Source organism: Miniopterus natalensis, chromosome 21, assembly GCF_054644295.1.
Source record: "Miniopterus natalensis isolate mMinNat1 chromosome 21, mMinNat1.hap1, whole genome shotgun sequence".
Classification (NCBI taxonomy): Eukaryota; Metazoa; Chordata; class Mammalia; order Chiroptera; family Miniopteridae; genus Miniopterus; species Miniopterus natalensis.
This window is the reverse complement of record NC_142101.1, coordinates 8672054-8690695: the sequence shown is the minus strand read 5'-3', so window position 1 is coordinate 8690695 and position 18642 is coordinate 8672054. Positions and strand designations below refer to the sequence as shown.

The 18642-nt window shown below is 39.8% G+C and overlaps 1 protein-coding gene across 1 annotated transcript in view; it reads right to left on the bottom strand.

The window, feature by feature from the left end:
• Positions 1-18642, bottom strand: part of NUP133 (nucleoporin 133) — a 34461-nt gene continuing 15819 nt past the window's right edge. The window contains exons 13-26 of the mRNA XM_016196033.2: positions 17182-17345; positions 15873-15967; positions 14154-14378; positions 11623-11745; positions 10951-11050; positions 10141-10392; positions 9573-9706; positions 8708-8866; positions 7723-7858; positions 6124-6242; positions 4889-4969; positions 3776-3840; positions 2405-2493; positions 1-615 (exon numbers count right to left, since the gene is read on the bottom strand). Of these exons, the coding sequence (XP_016051519.2) occupies positions 479-615; positions 2405-2493; positions 3776-3840; positions 4889-4969; positions 6124-6242; positions 7723-7858; positions 8708-8866; positions 9573-9706; positions 10141-10392; positions 10951-11050; positions 11623-11745; positions 14154-14378; positions 15873-15967; positions 17182-17345 (1879 nt within the window). The 3' untranslated portion in view covers positions 1-478. The remainder of the gene's footprint in view (positions 616-2404; positions 2494-3775; positions 3841-4888; positions 4970-6123; positions 6243-7722; positions 7859-8707; positions 8867-9572; positions 9707-10140; positions 10393-10950; positions 11051-11622; positions 11746-14153; positions 14379-15872; positions 15968-17181; positions 17346-18642) is intronic.

Genomic DNA, 18642 nt, shown 5'->3' with positions numbered 1-18642 from the left:
TTTTGTCATTTAGTCCAACACTTTATTTACAGGTCAGCAAAATCTGACACTTAATTTACTAGACATTCCCAACGAGCCCTAACCAGACAGACACCAATCACCCAGACTCTCTTCAGCGCACGATACCTAGAGTCACAGCAATTTCAGAGACAATCTAGTGCAGTCGTGTCATTTTTAGGGTCACAGGAGCTGAAGCCTAGAAGTGCCGTGAGCACACAAGCAGCCAGAACCAGGGCAAGAACTACGACCCTGGACAGAGTGAGAGGAGAAAGAATGGGTAGTGAGTACGGAAACAACAATAATTCCAGATGGAAATATCACAGTACTAAAAACCAAAACTGTGCTCACTTTTGTAGGAGCTTCCAAATAAAGTATAAAAACTCATCAAAACAGGTTATAAAACTGTACAAACCACTAGACATTTTTATAAGAAAAAGCTTATACAAATTTTCAGCAACAATGACCATTTTTAAAGAAGTTACATTTGCCCCTGGACATAATATTCATAATTTGCTTTCAAAACAAACTCGAAGTAGGGATTGGACTTTAAGCTTCCGAGCTGCTCCGCCTGCAGCAGGTCTCTCACCTCGGGCAGGTACTCGCTGAGCTGAATGCCTGCAGACACAAACAGAAAGCCGCGTTTTATTTTCGTAAAACTCTCAGATGAGTCAGGATGGGTGGTAAGCACACCTGTGCTTCTATTTAAACTGTCACACCACCACGCCACGGGGATACACTCTGTTTAAATTCCTTCCATCTGTCAGGCACATTTGCAAGTCTAACCATGTGACGTTCTTAGAGGCGGCTTGAGTGTTTTTCCCCTTAGTGGTCAAAACAGCCGGTCTATTTAAAGTCTTTAATGAGGCCTGAAATCTCATTTTCCCCCACAGCTTAAGTCATTCCTCCAATGTGGGAGTTGTTTTTTTAAACTAATAATCACCTGAAAACAATTATTTCAAACAATTATATATTCTATTTGGGAAACAATTTAGTAGAAATACCTTCATGAAAGCTAGCTACAGTGTCTCCAAATGTATTCAAGTTTAAATCTAAACTTCAGGTGGGTGGGAGACTCATTTGGGCTGGGAAGCCAATGAGCACTGATTAAATGGACTGTTTAAACTGAGATCTGGGTGGTTACAGGAGAGTGTGCACAATTTCTCATTTGATATAGAAAACTGGAGGAAAAATTTTAAATTGATAAGACAGTATTTTATAATTTGTTACATTATCATAAAGTTCTCAAAATAATATTTTTTAATACTTCAAAGTGCTTAGCACCACTTTTGTACTGTTATACAATAAAAATCTGAATTAATAAATGTCATGAGGCTAAATCCAAATTACTTATATACATTACCATTAACACTTTCTCTATAATATAGTATTACCTTTCTAAAAATATAACTTTAAAAAAAAAAAAGCGTCTTTATTGAATTGAGAGAGAGGAAGAGAGAGGGAGAGAGAAACATCAATGATGAGAGAGTCATTGATCAGCTGCCTCCTGCGTGCCCCCGACTGGGGATCGAGCCCACAACCTGGGTATGTGCCCTGACCGGGAATCGAACAGCAGTCTCCTGGATCCTAGGTCGATACTCAACTGCTGAGCCACGCCGGCCCAACAAAATATCACTTTCTAAGAGATCAAGTCCCTAAAAAAAATTAACATCTTATTTGACTTCTGTTTTTAAAGTACAGGCCTTCTGTTTAGATCTAATGCTTGATAGTTCATTTTTTTTCTTTAGAGCAGGAGTCAAAGCTCAAATGTCTGCAAAGGCCAGGCAGGTGCAGCACAAGGAGGCGGCCTGGGTCTTGCTGTGCTTGGAGCCAACGCCCCACCCACAGGGGGCAGCACCCTCAGCTCCAGCTGACCGCCTGCCAGGTAAATATTTCAGTCTGGTGGGGGTAAATTTTTTAATGTTTAAGAGAAGTCAAAAACCAAGGCTTCTGTAAGGCCTCTTCTCAACCACTGAATGCTGGTGACTAATTAGAAAAATTTAAAACCCCACGTAATGATACGTGCATTTTGTTCTGTACGTACAACATACTTCAATAACATGTGAAGACAAAAATTAAAGGAAACCATTACTTCTATCACATTGATTTTCAGTGTCACAACCAACATCTGCGTCCATTCCTTGTCTGCTGTGTGTCACATGGAGACTCTGCTCAGGGCAGGCACCCATGACCCGGTGGATGGAGACTTCACCTCAATACATGCTCCCCGATTGCTGAGGGAGGAAAAAAGCCCTTCCTTCATTCTAAACCAATCCCTTAATTCTGAATATGATACTGTTTAATCTTAAACCACCTGGCATTTGACACCTTGGCAAATCCCGATTATTCTAAAATTTCTAGAACTGAGGAGTAATGTTGTCATTTCCAATATTAACAAACCACTTACCATCTTTTAAAAGTTTCTGTAAGATTTTCACAAATATGCTGTCTTTAGATACTTCAATGGGATCATCTTTACCATCTGAACTGGACCAGCTACAAAATAAAATCAGTGTAAGGGCAAAATGAAATCATGGGCATATCTGAATATCTGAAATAAATGATGTCTGTTTGCTATTGTGGTTTTGTTTTGATGGTGGGACATAGGCATAGCAAAGCTTGAGTTTTGTGATACTGTTTCAGGTTTAAACATTTAAACAAGGGAGCTTTAAATGTTGACTGTACTTGGAGTCTTTACATTAGATTAAGATGATCACTTAGGTCCCATTCACCAAATGTAACTGTTATGCACTTGATGTCAAAACCAAGTAGTGAGGTGTCTTTCCCAAGGAATTTCTATACAGAAGTAATCAACCTAGTAAGGGCTCCCGAGCGTGATCTTTCCGAGCACAGGCAATAGTTACAGTACATTATAACATAATCAGTTTTTCATAAAAGTAAAATTAGGTAACTAGTGTCTGGTCTGTAAGTTTGCTTTGTCTAGTTGAGATGATCTGCTACTGCAATCCCAACACCCCGAACCACTGCTTTGTAGTTAGTAATCAATGGATTTATCTCACATGCCAAACAAAAAGCCAGGAATTCCAGTCAAATGACAGCATATTCAGTTATGATCAGGAAGAGAATCTAGTAGGCAGAGCTAGAAGCCTCAGAGGGTGACCTCCAAGACCAAATTTAACAGCAATTTTAACTATCTGGGAGTGAGCAGAGGAAGAAATGCTTTAGTAAAAATAGTTCTACTACGATTTCAAGCACCAGAGGAAAGAGGGAAACTGTGAGTGGGGAAGGCTCTTAGCACCCAGGTCATGCTCTCTGTAAAATTCTTTTCCTGGAAGCGATCCATCCCCACAACTGGTTATTCTTAGTCTTCCTCTGCCACCAACTATCCCCATCCCTGTAGATAAAAACCCTCCTCTGCAGGAGCGGGATGAATGTGAAAAAGAGGCCTTGGTAACAGAGGAGGGCACTGACCATCAAATGGTCATTAACTTTTTATTAAAAAAAAGTAGCCTCAAGTATTGTTTGGCAGAGCTGGCCATACTTCAGTGAAAATAAGGAACATGCATTTTTGTGCAAACTCACAGTCTAAACTTTAAAATAAAAAAGAGAGATTTATGCCAGTGGCCCTAAGTTCTTAAGCTATTCCTTAATTATTGAATAAAAAAGTTAAGGTTACTAATGCAACCACTAAATTTTTCACAATATATTAGTATATGTTATAATGCAATTAGGTTACAAAACTACTTAATGTATAATATAATATTCCTAAGGAGTACGTTTCCAAAACTGTACTTCAGGTTCACCTATGAAAACTTACTTATCTCTCTGGAGAGCTTTGCAAAGGATTTCCAGTTTCAGGTCTTCTGTGTTTATCTCTTCCTCCTTCAGAGCAAAGCAGAAAGACTCTCATTAAGTCCTGATTTAAAAATACATGCTCAAATCTGAGTCTTGACAACTCCTAATTTTGCGTAATTATTGCTTTAGTTTAATTCATAATTTTAAAACATTCCTTTTCTTTAAAACATTAACAATTACACAGAAGAGTAAGCCAATTAATAACTTGTGACTTAGTTTATGATTATTCTTTGATAATCTGGTTTTGTCAGAAACTCTGAGAGGGTTAAGATTTTAAACATGGTAATGTAACAGCCAAAACACTGTTCTTCTTTTTAAAAACGTATTTTTTTTCCTCTTTTTAAAATTTATCGGGGTGACATTGGTTAGTAAGACGACAGGTCTCCGGCGTGCGGGTGTGTGACACGTGCTCTGCAGGCTGCACTGTGCCGCCTCCCGAAGCCGGCCTCCCATCACCATGTACTCGGCCCCCCCCTCTGGCGGCCACCAAGCTGGTGTCTGTGCCGAGCGTTTGTCTCGTGTGCTCATTTGCTGCTTTCAGTCTTATATCTCACATATGAGTGAAATCACATGGTTCTTGGCTTTTTCTGTCTGACTTACTTTGCTTAGCATGATATTCTCAGGATGTACCCGTGTTGTCCCAAATGGCTGTTTTTAAAATCCACCAAACTACTCTCAACTGCAAGGCTAACTACTTATTCTACAGAATTTTCATTGCAATTTTTTTCAAAGGCTGAGGAACAGCTTCTCTTAGGGTGAATACTATCAAGAATAAGTTAACAAAGCAACATAAACTGAGGAACTAATAATGACTTAATAAAGGAAAGAGAAAAAAGTACCTCGGACTTTGAAAAGCAGCACCGAAACGAGACGTGTGGGATGTGTGAGCACTGCCAGGAAACGAACTCTCCCGGCAGCTTCTCTAAAGAGCTGCAAGTAACCCAAGAGTGGGGGGAGCTGAAGCAGACGGCCTTTTTCACATTTTTATGACTGGCTGAAAGAGGGGTTTTTCCTTCGTCTATGTGCCTGTGTGTCTATGACACCTGCCTGCAACCGTCCGAGCGACCTCACTCACCTCCTCGACATACTCCAGCAAGTCCAGAGCCTTCTTGAAGTCATACTCATTGGCTCTTCTGTTTTCTTCGCAGACATACAGCTACGGCAAGGATAAGGAAGGTTCAGGGAGAGTTTAAAGATTTAAGTGAGACTAGAGAAACATCTGGAGAAAAGACGTCATTGTCTTTCAAGTTAAAGGTTTTTTTTTTATAGTAAAGAAGTGTCACATTTGCAAATTATACTCCATCTACCTCACAGTAAACTATCTTTGAAAATATGCACATGTTCAATCAGCAATTAACTTGAATAACTTGGCATTATACTTCTAAATGTCAGTACACTATACTCTTAGGTTCCAGGCAGCACACACAGCTCAGCATTCTTTAAAGTATCCTCTTTGCAATTAATTGCTGCCCTTGAATTTTAAAGCTGGCTACAACGCTTTGAAATGTTGCCCCTTCAAACAGTTATAACAATTGAGATTATGATAAAGCAGGCAGTTGGTCTACAGTTTACTTGAAAGGTAAGAAACAGACAGCAACATGTTCCAGCAGATTTCCCCGGCTGGTGGAGCACAGCTGACTATACTCACTCCTGCATTCTGCAAATTCCCTGTGATTTTATAATCAGAAAAACACTTGCTTTATTAAAAATATCAATTTGAATCTCCCTATCTTTTTATAACTACTTATGACAAATATGTAGTTGTTAATATAATCAGAGCAAATTCAAGATAACCCTATGGCATCATTCTTGCATTTGAAATACTTTCTTGAAAGAGTGGAGGTGCAGCTACAAGTATATATAACAACAGAGCTGTCTTATCTAGGCTGCAGCCCACAATCTAGTGGTGCCCTCAGGATGGGTTATGTTGCAGAGGAAGACTGAGGATGGCAGTTACAGGCCATTAAATCCAGGTCCTTAAACCATTTTTCTTATACAAGAGCCTGAAATGTATCTCACGGTACATATCTGTCCTGTGCTGAAGAAGTAATATACAAGTAATTTCCCCTGGTCGCCTGGATAAGCACCTTCAGGAATAGATGGAGATCTGCAGGGAGGCAGAGACTGGTCCATTGCTTTCTGCTAACTGGTGTCCTGCTCCCAAGCAGCTTCTAACAACTTACTCCAGGGGAAAGTTATCAGAAACAGGAAGTGGAAAGATGACTACTCTTAGAAACTACACCATATGGCCCAAGGAACCTTGAGGTTGTTTGGAGACTAAGAAAGTACAAGAATTGGAAAAGCACATACACTGATGAGCTGCGGTGCAGTCAGCACTGGCATTGTGCTGAGACTCAGCTGCTTCTCCGCTAGCAGCTGTTCAGGCAGGGTTTCCTGATGCAGTAGAAAGCGCTCCTGCTCAGCCATTTCTAGAATTCAAAATGAGAGGGGCAGAAGGGGAGTAAACTTTTACTTCTGCTCTGTCATAAAACACACCGGAATTTAAAAAGCAAAAGGAATGTTTCTAAAGATAATCTCATCACTATTTGATGATCTTAGAGTGCTTTAATTCTGCTTATTCTTGCTTGAGTCCTGATTATGTTAAAACATATTCATGGTTTGATCCAAGTCATGTAATTATCACAGCAAACAGAACTAGTTAAAAGGTGAGAGGAGAGGGTAGGAAATGCACCTACTGCTTAAAGAAGTGGTAGAGAGATGGCTATTTCGTGAGACCCAGTCCCCTAAATCTGGCCCAACAAAACGTCCCAAGCCTGAACATTTCTGGCAAGAATACACACAGGCGGTATTACATGCTGCCAAATTACATCACTCCAGGAAGTATGTAATGTGCGTTTGTCTCACTGCTGGTGCTGGTATCTGTCAGATCTGTGCAATGAGACTCTAAAAATATGAGACTATCTCCTCCCCCTAACCCCTACACTCAATGGTCCCAAGTTCCTTTGATGACCAATGACTGGCTTCCCCAATCACTTTCTACATTATGTAGTTGGCATTCTTTTTTGGTAAAGAAGCATTTCAATGACTCCTCCCCTTTTGCGTATCACTGTGAATTTATGGATTTTTCTTTTTCAAATTGAAAGAAAATCCTTTACCATCATTCTTTTTGGTGTTCAAATTATCCCCAAACTTGGCAAGGAGAGTGGGAGCTACTGTGTTGTTTGACATCTCTGCATTAACCTTGCTTTCTGGCCCAACAAGACGTCCCAAGATCACTTCTTCAATAGGCCTTCATTTCCTTTTGCTGAGAAATGGTAGTGAAACACCAAACTACGGGACGAGGTATCCTCATGCTCCTGGGGCGTCATGGCTTTTAGGTCTTTGTAGTGGACAGAGCCAATTATTTTTAAACAATCATGACTCCATCTTTTATCTCTAATTCAAATGCAACAATACAGGAGTCATCCCTCTAGATCTCCCTTTTCCTTAATTCTCAAAAAAAAATAACAATATATTCGATCTTTTTCTCAATCTACAACACACACCAAGTAGTTTCGCAATTATGACACCAAAAAGCTTTTAACTCAGAACCCAGAACTTCAGAAGGACCACTCCCTACAACAAACCCCAGAGTAAAGGTCACAATTCCTCTGCAGTTTTCTTCTTAGAATGTGAGTCACTAAGGGTGTAACCAGACTACCTTGTTCAAATCACTTGAATCTATACCTTAGGAATTCTTATTTAAAATATAAATTACTTTCCTCTAAAAAGAGAATCCCGAGTATATAACTGAATTATCACCCCAGGGCACTGAATAGGAAGCATCCCTCGTAAAGGAAACACGGGTCCTATCTCTAATGGGTCCCATTCAGTGATACAGGGACGTGTTATAGGAGTTCACTGGTAGCACGGCTCATGTGTACATCTTCTTGTTCAAATTCTCTTTACCTTCAATTTTTTCCTGTAGTATATCTTCTGAAAAATCTGAAGCTAATGCAGCCAATTTACTCAAACCAAGAAGGGTTTTTTTCTTTGCAAAGTAACGAGTTTCCATATTTGCCAAACCCAGAAGTGTTGCATGAGCCTACGATAAACAAAATATGAAAACTGTGGTAAGACCCTGGTTACTAATTCAAGTTGAAATAAATGTTAAGCACAACTCAAACCTTTCCCCCTGAGCTACATCAATGAAAAATCCGGTCAACATTAGCAAACCTAAAAATGATGAGGACCATACATACTTCTAGCAATTTCACAATAAAGTATCAACCACCCACACTAATTACTGGGAGAAGAGACACATATAAAGCACTTGCTCTATAACAATTATATATTCAGCATCCTCTCAAGAACTTTGAACTGATTTGTCGACTATTCTTACTCATAATTTGAACTTTTTTTTCTAAATCTTCACCTGAGGGTATTTTTTCCATTGCTTTTCAGAGACTGGAGGCTGGATGAGGGGGGGAGAGAAAGAAACTTCGATGTGAGAGACACATCGATTGGTTGCGTCCCGTACGTGCCCCGACAGGGGCTGGGGATCGAGCCTGCAACTGAGGTATGTGCTCTTGGCTGGAATCGAACCCAAGACCCTTCAGTCTGCGGGCCAACACTCTAACCACTGAGCCAAACTGGGTAGGGCTGAACATTTTTATTATAAGAAAATACTTGTTACAAAAAAGGTCGAGCATTATTTACATGTTAATCAAATTTTTGTGCTTTACTGTAGTAGTCGAATCACGATGGACTACATTTTTAAATTGAGATATTAGAAGTGATGGCAACACTACCACAAATCAAATTCAAATTATGTGAAAGAATAAGAGATACACATTTAAAATGACTTATAAGTAGTATTTTAATTACTAAAAACTAAAATAAAACTAAATAAAAAGTTACCGAAATCTGTTCCATATAACTGAATCATTCTTACCTTTTCTAATTCTTGGCTGTTAATTTCATGTAACCAGCTGAGATGTTCATGAGCTTGCAAAAAATCTGCCAACTGTCCGTGCTGAGCAACGGGCTGAGATAATAATTTGCCTCTCTTTCCTTTCTCCAGATACCAACGGAAGAGAAAGTCTGAAAAGTTCTATAAATAACACAGCCAAGAATCCAATACTATTTAGTAATAGTTTTAAAAAAGACATTTCTGATAATAAAATTAAATTTCTTCCAAAGGTCTTAGATTCCAGACTAGAAATCTTGTTTTAAACACTAATTTCCTGTATTATAGGGTCCTCAAAAACCACCTAATTGATTCGCCACATTTGACAAATGAGGACGTTCACATTTAGAAAGATCTTGCTCAGAATCAGACTCTAGATATGCATTGTCCAATATGATGGCCATGGGCACAAGGAGCTGTTTAAACTTAATTAAAACTTAAGAATTCAGTACCTCAATCACACTAACCACATTACAAGTGCTCATGACCACATGTGACTTGAGACTCCTTTTGGACAGCACCTATAAGCCACACCACCATTATCGCAGGAAGTTCCAGGGGACAGTGCCGAGACTATCATTCCAGAATAAAAGATGCTCAGGGGTAGAAGTCTGTGTGAAATGGCCATGCAGGCTGGTATGATGAATTGGAATCTAGAGAGGCCCCAGCAGCCCAGCCCGTTCCCGGCAGGGTGTCTGCTGAATGCCAGGTGCTATGGGACCACGGGCCAGAAGTATTGTATCTAAGCTAACCAGAAGAAGACTGTATCATTTTCCCAAAACCCCATGTAAGCTTGGAAATTATGAAGCCTCAATAGAGGAGCTACTTTCAGCGTCCCAATGTATGTTACCTGGTCCGCAAACTGGGTCATGTAGCGCTGGAGTCTGGTCTGGTTGTCAGTCTGCTCGCACATCTGTACTAAGATATCAAAGTCACAGTATTTTTCTGCTAACGAGGCAGCCCATGAGTACTGGCCTAGTGTAACTGTGGAAATAAGACCAGGTAGAAGAAAATCTTGTTAGTGAAAACTTAAGATGTAATCAAAAAACATTACTTGCAACTTATTCATATTATATACTAAAAATAACTAATGGAATAGAAACCTTTCCAGTTACTGGCATTTAGTTTCAGAATCCATATAAAATTATTAGAGATGCAAGTTCAGTCCCTCGCTTCGTCACTGCCTACCTCAGGTGCCATTCCCTTCCTTCACGTCCTGGCAAAACAAGGTATGTCTCCCAATCCCAATGAAAACAAGGTTGACTAAATCAGCACAGAAAGCTGGACCTATTTGCTTTAAGCTTCTGGCACAGTTGGGGTAATGATATTACACTGAATTCTTGCAGTACTGATCTGACTCCTTCATTAGTCCTGCAAATTCAAAGACCCATAACCCGAGCTAAATACCAGGCACTTACGAAGTGGAGATAAGAGCTCTGATCTTTTCTGTGCATATTCGATGTCCAGGTTGTTAAATCTTTCTTGATCACTGGTTCTGTCCAGAGACTTAAGCTGACAAGCATAACCATCCAGGAAGCAATCAATCAGTGCGACCAGCTGCTCTGTCAGAATGTTCCTGAGGTTGCTGTCTGCCTGAGGATAAACCATTTTCAGGACAATCCCATGCTGGCGTATGATTGCTGTTCGGATGCCAGCAGGACCACTTGTTGCTGTGAAATCATACAAAATAATATGGTGAGGGCTCCATAATGGCTTGGGAAACACCAACTGCCTAAAAATTGTATTGCTTCACCACCAATGGGAAATCAAATAGGGGTTCAGCTGACGCCTCTCTGTCCTGCTCAAACCCCATCTCCTCTACGGTGACTTCCTCAACAAAGCCAGGTAAACAGGATCCTTCCTTCCTTCTAAATTCCTTTCATGCTGCTCCACTTATTTTCTTGTATTAAGTCAACATAAAGTATAGTCAGTATCTCCAGGGCCAGAGCCTGGCTTCTCTAAATAACTATATGCATTAAAACCTAGCAGATGTAAAATAAGTACTGGTTCAATAAATAAATCACGAGACCTATAAATTATCCCAAGGGAATAAAGCAATTTTCACAAGAATTGCTCTTTTTGGAGATGGCACTAAAGTTACTTTTCATTTCACTTACAAACCTGCACAAGAGGAATGATACAGCTTCCAAAGATGATAACTCATTAGAACACACTTTGAATAACTGCTAATAAATCCGTATATTTGGGCTCGGTGCTTGCAACCTCACCTGTCCACGGAATATATTCAGGTTCTCTTTCTAGTGGCTCTTCTCTCCCATACAAGGAGTTTCTATTCTGTCGATAATAACTAGCGGCTTGCAGCATGTCCTGGAAAAAATGAAACGTTATCACATGCAGAAGGGATGCATCCCAGTATTTCTCAAGGCAATCTGAAACATCAGTCTATTTATATGAAAAAATATTCAACAGAGGTCTGTAGGATAACTTTTGGGTTCTTTTTGCATTTGAAATTTGTTTAACTCCATAACCTAACTTCAATTTTGGAAAAGTATAGTAACCAAAGTAAAAAAACCATTATTATAAGGTACAATAGCTAAAATTAAATGGAACATTTTAATCAATAATAAAAGTAGTGAGCTTTTGAGTAATTAAAAAAGAGACTTATTTATAACAGTTACATTAACATTAATACATTTGCAATGCCTTCTCCAAAGAAAAGGTTTATTCTACCAAATAGAACTCAGGATTACAGAAACATTTAACATGCACATGGCAAATATTCAAAACAGTTGTTAACTGATAAAATGGTATTTTTCTAACTTTTTTGAATTAACAAATGGCAAAACTCTTATGAATTACTGATATAGGGGTAGAAACCACTTTCTACCTGTTCGCACTCTGGGCTGCGATGTGCTTCAGTCTTCACCACATTTTCCTACCTTGAGAATACTGTTCACGTTGATCACCACCTCAGCCCATTCTACTGATTCCAAAGGCGTATCCTTTAAGACTTGCTCCTCGTGTGCCAGCAAACACTCACAGATGGAATCCACCTGCGACACCTGATGGAGCAGAGGAGTCAGCCACATATAAGCTCATTAGTCAGAAAACAGTTAATGGTGAAAATAAATTTAAAAACCAAGAAAAGCTCAAATCTCCTAACTTTTAAAAGTGAAAGGGTCCAAATAACCAGGTGTTACAAATAAGCGAATTCTGAACTGTTACCAAGTAGATTTTTAAATTAAAATACCAAGGACAGTCAGCCCTTCATAGCTGTGGGTTCTGCATCTGTAGGATCCAAATACTGGGGGGAAATGTTACACTGTCACTGGCAGGTACTATGTATTGAGGCCGGCCATGGCTGCACCTGTACTGGGCATGCACAGACTTTGTCTTTTCTTGTCATTCCATAAACATTACGGTACAACTATTTACATGGCATTAGGTATTGTAAGTAATTACATCATTATTCTTATAAGTTATGTAGAGATGACTTAAAGTATACAGAAGGATGTGCACAGGTTATAAGCAAATACGATGTCATTTTATGTAAGGAACTTAGGCATCTGCGAATTATGGTACTGGGGGAGGATTCTGGAAACCAGCAGATACTGATGGGTGGCTATAACTGAAATATTTTTTATTATAGCTATGAGTGCTCAATGCCACCTTTAAATAATACTAGGTTACAAATGATGTCATATTACAATGTAAGACACCAAACTAATGAATCACACTAATAAATTAAAATGACCCAAACTAATAAACTTGCTAATTTCTTTGAAAAATTCCTCCTTAGACACACAGAAATGTTTGTAGAAGAGCAGTAGCTATTATAGAAACTAAATACATAACTTCAAATGTTCTTTTTTGGTCATTAATTAGCACAGGAAGGTAACGGTGCACGGAAACACTGGTTCCCAGTTTTGGCTAACAGTTAAGCTTTCCCCCTTTATTTATTAAGGGGGCATTTGCTTAGTATTTAGAGTTCACACAGCATTGGGCACTCAAAAGATAAGAAACAAAAATCAGGTTTGTTGCCCTCCAGGACCTTACAAAGTAAAGGAACAAGACACACACACATGCAAAATGTGACCCAAACAAAATCACTGTCTTGCACATGTGTCCTTCCCTTTGTGTTTTTGATGTCAGTCCAAGGCATCCTAAGAACCCTAGCAAAAAACCTTTGGCATGTTTAATTTGTAAGATTAAATATAAGGCTTTCTTACACTGTTAATGTAAAAATGATAATGAAGGCATATATGGTAATATTAAAAGCAGATGAAATGCCCAGAAAAACTGAACATAGTTCAGTGTCTCAAGCTATTTTTAGGTTATAGTACATCAAATATTAAAAAAATGAGACTTCCTGGCACAGTCTGTTAGATGCTAGCTTACAGCTAGACTGCAGGAGGAAGAACATAAAATTCGAGGCGCCAAATAGAGTTAAAAGTCCCCCAAATGCAGAAAACAATTCCAAATTTCACAAAACTGGGGGAAGTGCTAGCACTGTTTCTAAAATCAGATAATGGTACAAAGGGAGAAGGGGACTGTCCTAGTTAAGGACTCAGAGGCAACATGCTGGCATGCCCCCCAAATAGTGCATTTAGTGCCGGCTCAGAACCAGGCTCTGTGGTCTCAGTACCACAATCAGACTCTCAGTGTCAGTATCTTTCAAGCAGAGAGTCAAGTATCCCCCTGCATTCTCCAGGTTGGGAGCATCACCCCAGTACGAGAGCTGTCTATGTATTACAATGTCTGGCTCCTACCAGCTGCCCAGCATCTCAGTCTTTTCTCTCTCCAAAGTTTACACATTTTTCTCTGAAAATAAATTTGATTTTAAAAGTGAGGTGTACAGCAGGATCCTAGCAGATAGCTGAGGAAAGTTTAGTGAAGGGGCTGTTTAAAAAGGCGTGGGCAGGAGTGAGGGGACCAACCAGGGATGGAGCAGCACATAGGGTTAGCTACAGGAGGAGCCACTATGAAGCCCAGGCCTGAAGGGGTACTGGGAGGGAGCAGCTACTGGAAATGCAGAGCGAGCAGCCAGATAGGAGCCTTGGTTTCCGAGTGGGCAGAGCCACGGGGTGGAAGCAGGCAAGGAAGGAAGTTGGGGAAACAACCACTCCAACCTCTGACAGTGCATCACCCTTGGAAAACTCGATGGGAAGCCAGAGGCAAGGGAGCCCACAGGCAGATGCCTCCTGGGGCAGAATCAAAAAGGGGTTTGGAGACGAAAGAAAACAGCAAGCACAGGGCAGGGAGGGCTTCTCAGTCAATTCTGCAGGCATCAGGAAAGTGACAAATGAATGATACTTTGTGGGTGATAATCTATCCAGAAAATATGGAGTCCAATTTAAAATTTTGATGAGATCTTTTGTCCTCAATCTTGTCCCTGCTTGGGGCATGATCAGTATGTAAATGGCACAGCTCTACGAAGCCACATTAAGGAAAGAGAGCAGACTCATCTTACCTCTCTAAAAAAGATGTCTGCAGGGGTCAGGCTGGATGGGATGTCGCAGGCCCTTTTGTTTAAAGCAATCAGTATTGCGGTGTTCACGAGGTCAGGCAGCCGGGAATGGTGGTTCTTGAGAACAATAGCAGCTGACAACTTTTCTGCGTGTTCGCAGAGCAACAGCCGTGTTGCCATGGGCACCCCTCGTACTGGGAAGGTGCGCAGACGTCCAAATAAGCCAACCTTGTGAAGAGACACACACACACATACGTATTCTTGGAAAGCACTTACAATAACACAAAATATGCAGTCACATTTCCACCAGGAACACGTGGGGTACAGAGCCACTGCCCTAGCTCTCCCCTAGAAAGTACCTCCAGCTGTCCTCCTTTTGGCTATTTCCAACACATGCACATGCACGCACACGCACACACGCACACACACACACACACAATGCAGCCAGTGCCACTAACACCTGTAGGAAACACAGACATTCCAGTTCTAAGATCAGGGTTACTCCAGAGCTTCTGTCCACTGCTGTTGTCTCTACCAATCTAATTTCTCAAATTATTTTTTCTGGTTATCAAAATGGTAAAATTGCTCCTTCCTATCTGCATCCATTAACTCCACTAGACTCCAGACCTCCGTGGGCTATGAAATCAGCAATCTCCATCTTCAACAACCGACTTCCAGAATCCTAAAGCAGGGTGCGTGCGCACGTGTGTGTGTTTAATCCTTTGCATCTCCTACCTCTGATTTACTTGATGTCCATTTCTGGTATGTTACTAGGTCCTAAGAGTTTTCCTAAGCTTTCTATTTGATAAAGCATTGCAAAAACCTGAACTACAAAAGCCAAGAGACAGACATAAAGAAAATAAACACTCTTCCACATTTTAAATATAACCCATTTCATTAATAGATGACCTAATTTCTTAAATATTAAGGTTTACTTTAAATACAGAAGAGTACACAGAAAACAAAAATAATCCAAATCCCCAGAGAATTCCTACTGACATGAGTAATTAATGCAGAGGGTTGGAAAACTTAATGGTACAGAGAGGCACAAGTCTCCAGTCCCCAGCCCAATCTCCCTACAGTAGTTGTAGTTAATTCAGTTTCCTTCATAACTCTATATGCTTTTACGGTACTTGGATGTTAGAAGTTATCTTTTTAAAGCACAAAAGGAGCCATACTGTATGTATTGTTCTGCTCCTTGTGTTGATGGCATCCTATTTTTTTCACCAAACATTTAGATATTCCTCATTATTTTTAATGACTAGAATATTTCAATGATAAGCCTGTCTTAAGAACCTGTTTAATGGCTATTTTGAAATAAGAGGTACATTTTCTTTCCTGATTTGAACCTGCTTCCCAGCGCCCTCAGATACTGCAGGTGTAGTTTTACGTGAGGGTGCCCATACAAAATCAACTCATAAAAACCTAAGTTTTACATAAAAGCACAGAGGAAATCCGAATGAAAGGCAAGATTCATAGGATGTCACAAGGAAAACTAAAACAACATTTCTGCTGAAATACACTATTTTTCTGCTTTTCATTTTATTTTCAATGCAACTCTTATACTTGAAGTAATAGGCCTCCATGCAGCCCTGGACTTTAAGTCAGAAAAGAAAATGTAAAATACCAGTCATGCCCTACCCGATGAAACACCTCTCCTCTTGTCCTGGGACAGTATAGCAAGTGTCCTGGGTCCCTGTTGACAGTGACGGGGATCCTTACCTGGTGAATAAAGTCCATGAGGAAAGAATGGGCCTTCATCTTGTCTTCTAGCTGGTGAAGGATAATCAGTGATGTGTTGCTAAACCCAGGTGCCTCTGTTGAAATACAACAACAAAACCTAAAACACATAGCATACGGGCTTTATAGTATGCTATAGTATAGTATAGTTACTGCTATTAAAATAAAAAGTAAAGAAAAATCTATACAAAAGGAAAGCACCAACCTTTCAGTGCAGTTATTTATAACGTCACCCAAGAGTTTAAAAAATTTAAAGAAAATTTTGGATGTTTGATACAATTCATACCGCGTTTATTCAAAATACAAAATATGTTGTTGCTAGCTTAATCATTTATTTTATATCATTAAAGCTCGCCAGCTCAAAAGAAACCGTCAAAGAAAGAAGGTAAACACTTAAGTTTTCTTCCTAAACCTCTAATGAGGCTTAGCAAGTTGCTAAGTAGAAAATTAAGGAGAAAAATCGATGTTTGAGACAGTTCCTGGTCCCTGGGAAGCCTGAGTGCCCCAGAGCTGCAGTGGAAGTGTCAGAGGGACAAGTCGCCAGGGCAAGTAGGAAAGAATCAGGCAGAGACACATGATGTGCCCCCTCTACATCCTGGGACTTGCTCACTGCAGCTCTTAGGAAAATATATGATTTCTATCAGCCAAACAGTGATTATGCCAAAATTATCACTTAATTTGAATGCTAGTAAGTGTCAACTGCTATCTATTGACACCAGTTTCCTTTCAGAAATAAAATGTTGTGGCAGCTAAGTAGGGCTAATTATTCGTCTTCAGCTAGAACAAGCAGATTTGCCCCAATGGTCCTTCAGTTCCTATTCTATCACATAGATCTGCTTGGAGATCTTCTCAAAATCTACTGTAAGAAAAGTTAAAACCAAAAAAAAAAAAAAGTTAAAGCCTTTTAAAACATAATGAATTAATATAATTGTTAAAACATAATGAATTAATATTATTGTTTCAGCCCCACCAGCCTGGCTCAGCAGTTGAGCATCGACCTACGATCCAGGAAGTCAAGGTCCGATTCCCCGTCAGGGCACATGCCCGGGTTACGGATTGATCCCCAACAGGGAGTGTGCAGGAGGCAGCCGATCAATGACTCTCATCATTGCTGTTTCTCTTTCTCTCTCTCTCTCTCCCCCTTCCTCTCTCTGATATCAATAAAAACATATTTAAAAAAAATGTTTCAGAAACTTAAAAAAATATGCTTTGAGAGACACTTTAACAAAAGAACCAGGATGTGCTTCTCAGAAGAGATCACTCCATAATATTAAAATCAGGATGTTCTTACCCTCGGGGACAGACTCTGCCCATCGTGGATCAGAGGCTGGATAATCATCCACCAGGTCCACACTGATCTGGGCAACAGCTCTGTCTAGTTCACAATCAGAGTCCAAATCTGAGTGAGAGGAGAACAGTTCGTCGACCATCATTTGAGCATTACCTAAATCTTTTCTGAAATAAAATTGGAAAACAAAAGTATTAAAGGAGGCAAAACATTTTCAATACTCACCATGAAAAAGTTAATTTTCATGAAACATAAGTCCCATATTTTAGCCCAAAGTTAATTACTTTTAATAAGATTTATTTAAAAGGGACAACTCTTATGCATTCATTAATTCACCAAATACATAAAAGTATTAAAGGCCAGATTGAAGCTGGAAACCTAGTTGTGCTACAGATTATGGGAATACAAAGTTGACTATGGCAAGATCAATCAATAACTAACTATTTTAATCAACAGAATAAGTTTCTTAAACTCTCATAAACAAAAGGTTTATATTTATATTGAGTTACGTAAAATGAAAACCAAATTAATACAAAACATAATTTCAAAAAAACAAACAAACATGCTATAAAAATAGTAGTATTACCTTAGTAAGAAACTAAACAGATAACACATTAGCGGCCATCTACCAATTTCGACCCCCAGGGAGCACTTGGCAATGTCTGGAGATAACTATGTTGTCACAAGCTGGGAGAAGGGTACTACTAAGCATCAAGGGGGAAAGGGCAGAGATGCTGCTAAACACTCCACAATTCACAGGACACCCCCGCAATAAAAAGTGCCTGTCCTCAAATGCCAACAGGGACAAGGCTGAAAAATCTGGCTTTAAGGTACCACAATTCCATTTGTGAAGAGTCTAATTCTTTAAGGCTATCAGCTAACACTACCCCAGAAGTGATTACTTATTAACCTCACAATACTTCAACCATTATAAACAGGGTAAGTCAAAAGTATAGCCGTGCTAGAAGCCTAAGGTCACTACACTCTCAAAACTCAAGGACAGGAATTCCGTTTTGTGCTTAATAATCTTCTCTTATAAAACATTTTAAAATTACTATACTGGGTTGAGCAGTGTTCCCTTCAAAATCCATGTCCACCCAGAACCTCAGAATGTAATCTTATTTGGAAATAAGGTTTTTGCAGATATGGTTATGATGAGGTCATACTGGATTAGGGTGGACCCTAAATCCAATGACTGGTGTCATCATTAGGACACATGAAGACAGATATATAGGGTAGGCCATGTGACAATGGAGATGACTGGAATGATGCATCCACAGGCCAAGGAATGCCAGGAACCGCCAGCAACTGCCAGAAGCCAGGAGAGAAGCAAGCAAAGAGTCTTCCCTAGAGCCTTTGGAGGGAGCATGACCCTGCTGGCACCTGGATTTCAGACTTCTGGTCTCCAGAACTATGGCAATACATTTATATTGTTTTAAGCCACCCAGTTGGTAATTTGTTACA